General features: G+C 43.2%; 1 protein-coding gene across 1 annotated transcript; it reads left to right on the forward strand.

Moving 5' to 3' along the window:
• Positions 1-968: 968 nt before the first annotated feature.
• On the forward strand, positions 969-6,477 carry dusp7 (dual specificity phosphatase 7). The gene is made up of 3 exons (XM_038812634.1): positions 969-1,784; positions 2,510-2,944; positions 4,558-6,477. Exons 1-3 carry the CDS (start codon positions 1,394-1,396, stop codon positions 4,863-4,865), a joined length of 1,134 nt encoding a protein of 377 aa, XP_038668562.1. The 5' UTR covers positions 969-1,393; the 3' UTR covers positions 4,866-6,477.
• Positions 6,478-7,881: the final 1,404 nt, after the last annotated feature.

The following is a 7,881-nucleotide window of genomic DNA, read 5'->3' on the forward strand; positions in this document are numbered from 1 at the left end:
CGTAGCTCGGGCATAATCTGGGAGTGTTTTTCAGCAGCCGGGAGTATATATTGATTATAAATAGGTTGCCCCATTGAAAAGACTGAAACAAGAATGTTGCACTTCAGCAACTTGAGTAAAGACAGAAGTTGTTAATCCTGTTATGGATGGTCTTTCATATTGTTTTACAGGAAATCGCACTATAACCATCCGTTGCAGGAAATCGTTTTGAAACTTCCCTGGAGACGGGCCAAGAAACAAGTTGAGTGGTGACACCAGTTCCTGGGGCAGGATCATATTTAGACGCTGGATTAAACATATTTACTTTGCGCATCTGTCCTTGGGACTACAAACATTTTTTGGTGCGCCTCATGTAACCATGAAAATTCCACCCCCCCCCCCCTCTTCTCTGATTCACTCTTTTTTACCTTTTACGAAGATGAAATGTCAGAGGAAGCCTTGGGCACTTTATAACTTTATATTGTTTTAAGTGACTGGGCGATGAGCAATAATTAATGACTTGTTAGTAAGATTTGTTACTGTATGTACACGAGTCCACCCCCCCCCAAAAAAACTTTCATTAATAAGATGGCACGGGCGAGTTACTCATTGACTCACTCCAACCCCGCGCTTTCTCCACCCAAACAAGGAGATACAGCCGCACCGCTGCCATGGAGATGTGACGTCGCCGGCCTCTCATTGGCCCGCCTCTGTTTTTTTTTAGCTACACTCTGGGAAGTCGGAGCCACGGCGCGGGCGCTGCTGATTGGCCGAAGGGGCCGCAGCGGGGCGGGGGCACACGGCGCCGGTGCTGCTGATTGGCCGAGAGACCGCGGCGGGCGGGCGCATGGCGCGGGCGCTGCTGATTGGCCGCGGGGGGGCGGGCCCACGGCGCGGGTGCTGCTGATTGGCGGAAGGGGCCGCGGGGGGGCGGGGCCGCGGGCGGGTCCGGGGAGGAAGCGGCTGCTGAACCCCAGTGGCGGCGCCGCCTGTCAATCGGGGAGCGTCAGCGGGGCTGCTCTGCCTTAACTCGGGGGGCTGGCAGCAGGGAATGAACACAGTGAGGGAACCAGCGCTACTGAGCGGAGGAGGTCCAGGAGCAAACCAGGCTTGCATAGGAAATGGTAAATGAAGAGCAGCCAGATCAGACAAGTAGTTTCAATCGCAGGCACTGCAGCCCGATGATCTCTCCCGACCCTTCCGCAGAGAAATTGCTTCTGAATGTTCATTTCCTTGGAGCAACGTTTTTATTAGCTCCTCTTTAAAAGGAACACACGGTTCCATTGGACTTGTGCCTTTTCTGTGGGGGTGGGGGGAGGGTTTGTGTGTGTGTGTGAGAGAGAGGAGGGGGGCAACGTTTCAGTTCAAAGGAGGACATTAGCCCGTCGGCGATCCCCTTCAAAAGGTTTTCCTCATGAAAAATCAGCTTTTCTCTACTACCTCGGCCATGGCGATGAACAAGAATGTCGACTGGCTCCAAGAGCAACTGGAATCCGGGGAGGCGAGCCTGCTGCTGCTTGACTGCCGCTCTCACGAGCTGTACGAGTCCTCGCACATTGAGTCGGCCATCAATGTGGTCATCCCGGGGCTGATGCTCAGGAGGCTCAAGAAGGGTAACCTGCCCATCAAGTCGCTCATCCCCAACAACGAGGACAAGGAGAAATTCGTCAAACGGTGCAGGACCGACACCGTCATTCTGTACGACGAGTGCACGATCGAGTGGCACGAAAACGGGGCGAGCTCTGTGCTGGGCTTGTTGCTCCAGAAATTGAGAGACGACGGCTGCAAGGCTTATTATCTGGAGGGTAAGACTTAGAAACAATCTCCCCATTTAGATCCGTAACACCAATGAACCCCTGCTAAATGAAACATGAACTTTTTTGATTGGAGGGGTATTACTTCCAAAGCCATTTACCTGTTCTCTTCTCCTCCCCCCCACAAAAAAAAAGAGATGCCTTTAAAACTTTTCCCCAGGTCGGCTGATTTATTCAACGTGGTGGGATAATCTCCAGAAGTCACTCTGGTCAACTTTACTCATGGGTTGTGTGGGAAAAGTCACCGATTCCATGTGGGCCACCCCCCCCCCCCCCCCGTTCTGTTTTGATGCAGTGACATGTTAAGACAGTGAAACTTTTTTGTTTCATGACTCCTGCACCTTGTCTTTGAGGTGCTTCAGACGTGGGAGGGAAATAGTTTTTGGACATTTTATACGCAAGAGCTCCGTGGCGAGTAGAAAGTTCGTGTAATATTGGGGGGGGGGGGGGGGGGGAAGAAAGAGAAACAAGATCTTTCCACCAAATTTTCCAAAATGGCTCCGCCATGTTGTCTTGGTTGAGTAAAATCCGCGTTTTCATGAATGAAGGATGTTCTTGTTTTAAATCACTAGGCGACGGGCCGCACCGAAATGTCGTTCTATATCAGGGTGACTATTCTGATTTTGGGCGGGATATTCGCTGTGACATGTCAGTGGGACAGTGGCTTAGTTTTATTTCTAACTCCTGTTGTCTCTCTCTCTCTCTCTCTCACATAGGGGGCTTCAATAAGTTTCAGAGTGAATACATAGAGCACTGCGAGACCAACCTGGATTGCTCCTGCCCCAGCAGTTCGCCCCCCGTGTCGGTGTTGGGCCTGGGAGGACTTCGAATAAGTTCCGATTGTTCCGACGGAGAGTCCGACGCGGATCGAGAGCCCAACAGCGCGACCGAGTCCGAGGGAAGCCCCCTGCCGAATAACCAGCCAGCCTTCCCCGTCCAGATTCTGCCCTACTTGTACCTCGGCTGTGCCAAAGATTCGGCCAACCTCGATGTCCTGGGAAAGTATGGCATCAAATATATCCTGAATGTAACCCCCAACCTTCCCAATATGTTCGAAAATGACGGGCAATTCAAGTACAAACAGATTCCAATCTCGGACCATTGGAGCCAGAATCTCTCTCAGTTCTTCCCAGAAGCTATTTCTTTCATAGGTAAGCTTTTCCATTATTTAGAGGCTTCTCATTCATAGTCGGTAACGTGTTTTGTGTGACCTGGAGGAGCTGATTTGAATTGTCCTTTGAGCTCCTTCACCATACTTCAAAGTTGGGTGCATTTGGAGGGGGGTGGGTGTATTTATATACCTCAAGTTACCTCTGTTGCTAATGTCCTCAATATCTGTACATTACATCTGTTAAATATCATTTAGAAGTAATTTATTGTTGATTTTTAATGTGGTGTGTCATCTGGAGAATAATGCCATTTGGGATTTAGAAAGTACTGGAGCTCTGAGGATGCCAGTTCCTGAACAAACCTGAGGCTTGACTCAGTTGCTTGTTTTTCGGTGAACAATCCTCTAATCCTGAATCAATCTTCTTTAACTTCTTAAATATAAAATGAGTTTGTCTGCTGAAACAAAGCTACATTCTTTTTATGTTTGAACTTTACTGAATTTATTATGTGCTGTGACTCTCCTCGTACTTAATGCACAGCCTGGAATATTAACATTTTAACATGGCTGTCGCACATTTTACTGCAGTCCTAATGGCATGACAATTTATTTTCAAACAGTAAACACGACCAAATTTGAGAAATGTGATTAGAAAGGCAACTTCACCTTTTTGTTCAAAGAATGCCTGAAATTGTACATTACTAGAGGCAGCCTATAGATGCCCTGTGAAACCCAAAATGGTTCAATTAATATGGCCTGGTATCAATCCTTCTCACAATGGTCCTCTCCTCTCTTCCCCTTTATTAAGCAGGCTACCTCTCTCCATTCTAGTATCTTTAGTAACATAATCATATGCAAGGGTCCATTTGCAATACCTGGGATACAAATTTGTTTAAAAATTGTAATGCATCCTCTGGTTTAAAAATACAATTTTTATTCATGCACATGGCTGAAAAGCCAGAGATTGTCTTGTATGATGACCACTTAATAGCCCCAAGTGGCAACAGTAAATATTTCCCTTCTGCTCTTTCCTACACCCTGTCCACCTTGATTTGTGTGCATATCTGCAGTCATACTTTTATGAATTATTTGGAAAAATGAACAGTTGCTGTTGTGCCTCTATTGTATATGTTTCAATAGACAACTATTTTGCGCTGAATTACATCACGACAAAAGCTTTAAACTGGAAACCTAATGTTCAAATTTGAACACTCCTACAGCTTGCATGCTTGAACTGCTCCCACACTTACAGTGGTGGGGGCAGTAAACTGCATTGTTTAGCCTTCATTGAGACTACTCCAGCAACAACTTTAAAAACTATTTGCTGGCCTTTCAGTGTTGACCAACATAATGTTGTTCAGTAACCATATTCACATGTAGTGAATATATTATTTTTGACCCTACTTCCAGTTGACTCTAGCTTTGACAAAGAGTCCCCCAGACTCAGAACGTTAGCACCCTTCTCTCTGCATAGATGCTGAGATTGTCCAGTGTTTTTGTTGTTGAATATAATTTTTATTTATTTTAGAAATAACTAAAACATTTGATTTTACAATGTGGAAAAGTTTTTGTGTATAGGATACAAGTTTTTTTTTTTCTTCACTAGAGTCTGTATCATTGTAATTAATATTTTCTTTTATATTTATTTTGGGACAGATGAAGCCAGATCGAAGAAGTGTGGCATCCTCGTTCACTGTTTAGCTGGGATTAGCAGGTCAGTCACTGTGACTGTTGCATATCTCATGCAGAAACTAAACCTGTCCCTGAATGACGCTTATGATTTTGTGAAAAGGAAAAAGTCCAATATCTCTCCGAACTTCAACTTCATGGGGCAGCTTTTAGACTTTGAAAGGACTCTAGGTCTTACCAGTCCTTGTGACAACAGGGCACCGAAAGAGCAGCTGTATTTCACCACTCCTACCAACCACAATGTTTTCCAGCTGGAATCCCTTGAGTCAACATGAAGAAAGGAACACGTGCAAATCTTTATCCTAACCGTTTGAAAAGCTTGCCATCAGGCGATCTTGGGGAGAAAACTGGTCTGACCAGGTTGACGTATCTGATCACTGTTTGGAGAGCTTGCTATCTCATATCGACCTGATAATAGTGATCAGGAAATAAACTGTGACGTTCACTGAAGAGTGGGTCTTCAGCCGCAAGGTATTAAAGTTTTGGGCAAGAATGGTGGTTTTTCAGCGCGCAGTTATCTTCTGTGACAGCTGATTTTGTTGAGCACAAAGACTGGCGATGAAACCCACTACAAATCTATTGGCTAAATGTGATGAAAAGACTTAAGGCACTTGGACATCTCCAGGAAGGTGCCATCCCAGTACTCTTCTGATTTGCATTTTGAGGTAGTTTTACTCTACAAAACGTAGGGTGTCTTTTTTTCCCCCCTCTAATAACCAGACTGTTGTACGAGCAGTTAATTGTTCAGTCACATTTTTATGATTGTTTTCTATGTTATTTGTTGACCGAATGCAGTTTGCACAGTTGTGAAGCCTTCAAGTCACGGCACTTCATGGTACTCCACAGAGAATGGACACTTCATTGTAGTAGGCATCTAGCAAATGTGAATGGAGCAGACCTGGATGTTCTTGTACGCAGATCATGCTTTGAGAGGTTTTGTAGGAGAGTTAGCAGGGCAAGAAGAGCGTTGTTAAATGTGTTTCCCTGAATGCTTAAAAGCTGAAGAAGATGGACCTTTTTGAAGTCCAAAGCCAATTTCTTTACAGCATGCTTGAGGTTGCCCTAGCTGTGTATAGTCAACAGGCTATGATTAATGTCAAACAGCTGGGCTAAATCGGATCCAGGTCAGTCTGTCAGTGGGAAGTAATTGTAGATGCCAGCACTTATCTTGCATATTACATACTGAATTTTTTTTACTGTTGCTGCTACTCTGAGGTCCCAGACACAGTTGAAATAGAAACCTTTATGAGCTACAAATAACAGAAACCAAGCTTACTGTAGTGTTATATTTGGGTGGAAAATTGTCTAAGGCTTCAGCTTTGGCTGACCTTGTAACCTATTTCAGCATTTTTTTTTGTAGTATGGTCTCTTCTAATGTATTGAAAATCCACTGAGATGCTTGGTATTAAAAATGACTTTGACGTAATTTGTATTGATGACCGAAGCTTTTGGGTCCAAATTTCTGCACTCTTTTGTGCATTCTGGTTCCTTTTTTTTTAAAGTCCAATTTTCTTAGCCTTTTTTTGTGGAGGAATGTTAATGTGACCGTGTAAGATACAAAGAAAAGGTTTAGCAGTTAAATTACCACAGGCATTATTTGGGGGAGGGGGGGGGATTGGTTCATTACAAAATGGATCATTTTGCATCTTACCTCACTGAGGACTATCAGGGATTATGAAAATGCATCAGTTATCGTGTTACAGCTGAGTGGATTTGTAAAGCTTTTGTGCTGTACCCGGTTGAGATGCATACATGTTTCAATATGAGCTTGGTAGAGGGTAGTTTTTGCTTTCTGATTATGAAGGAAAAACTCTATATTGTATAATATTCTGAACCAATACAACACATGTTTATACTGCAAATAAATATTGAATTATTTTTTCTTTAGACGCTGTGTCACATTTCTGTGTCTACTTCATTTTTTTTTTAACCTGTTGTGAATGACTTTGGCAAGCCATTGGTTGTCTTGCGAGCATGTAGGGTTAACCGCATAGTATGGGAGTAGAACTACAAACAAAGCAGTTTGTGAAAGAGATGATGAGTGAATCAGTTCCGTTTTTACAGTCACTTACTGGCACTAAGTTTCACAACTTATGACCTCTGGGTTATTAACCTGGTACCATAACCACTAGGCAAAACTCCTTTTGTTATAACTTCTTTTCCCTACAGTTCCTGTTTTTGTGTTTTCCTGTTCACTAACATAATATCTTCTACTAAAGTTTCTCATCAGGATTTCCCCCTTTTTTTAAATCCCTGACAAATGCACTGTTTAACATATTTTGTATTAGCCAGTTGAAAAATGGTAACTTTGGTGGTTGAAATTAAATACTCAACTGTGGTGGTGTTTCATCCCAATGTGCCTAAGCTGAAATGTGCCTGTTTTTATTTGACTGGAAAGTGATCTCTTATCAATAGGGTCAGGGTCCCGGCCCAATTATTAGGGGAGCTTGTATACTGCAAGCTCCCCTGGTAGCGGATCATCCCTACCTCCTTAAACCCATGCCAGTTTTAACAGGATGTCTCTTAATTTCAATCTTCCTCTGCCTGAGTGATGAGAAAGGTAGATGTGAAGTATTTGGGTAAGCTTAGAATTTTGGATCCACATTCATTTTTGATTAACTTGTAGTAAATTATACAGTTTATTTAACCTCTTTGTAAATATGTTGCATTCATGTATCCTAATGCTGTCACTCTAGAAATTTTATTTAAATGTGGTTTTCAATTTTGTATATGCGCTTCCAAGGATACAGTGGTTGTTATGTTAACAAGGTATTGAAAAAGGCACCAAACTACCACAAACATCAAAATAAATGGACACCATTTCCTAAATATGTTCTGAGCAATGCTCTTTATGCCTCCCTAACTTCCATTAGGTGGATACTTTAGGTTTTTTTAAATAGGTTTTGGCCGCATCGGTCAGATGGCTAGAACCCAAGTCCAGCTCCCCATATCCTGAGTATTGGAGGGTTTTCCAAATCAGTCCAGTTTCTCTGCCAAAGTACTTCAGCAACCAAAGGCAAGACCTACATTTAATATAATGTGCAGTCATCATAGGGGTTTGATTTCATGTCCCATATAATTTGCTTGCACATTCAATAGATGGACTCTACGAATAATGCCTTCTTGCCCTCCTTAAGTGATTGTGATTGGACTGAAGTAACTATAGCAACATTTGACCTTTTTCCTATCCAAGACAATAGGGTGTTAAATAATGTATTATAAACTGGTTGAAATAGGGTTTTTTTTCACCCCACCAAAAAAGTAACTAATTACAGTAGTAAATGGGCAAGC

Source organism: Scyliorhinus canicula, chromosome 11 (genome assembly GCF_902713615.1).
Source record: "Scyliorhinus canicula chromosome 11, sScyCan1.1, whole genome shotgun sequence".
Classification (NCBI taxonomy): Eukaryota; Metazoa; Chordata; class Chondrichthyes; order Carcharhiniformes; family Scyliorhinidae; genus Scyliorhinus; species Scyliorhinus canicula.

What these genes read in the sequence shown, in the direction of transcription:
- dusp7 (XM_038812634.1), top strand. Translation starts at nt 1,394, where the DNA reads ATGAAAAATCAGCTTTTCTCTACTACCTCGGCCATGGCGATGAACAAG. An exon ending in CAAGGCTTATTATCTGGAGG is followed by an intron (nt 1,785 to 2,509) that starts GTAAGACTTAGA and finishes TCTCTCACATAG; the next exon opens with GGGGCTTCAATAAGTTTCAG. An exon ending in AGAAGCTATTTCTTTCATAG is followed by an intron (nt 2,945 to 4,557) that starts GTAAGCTTTTCC and finishes ATTTTGGGACAG; the next exon opens with ATGAAGCCAGATCGAAGAAG.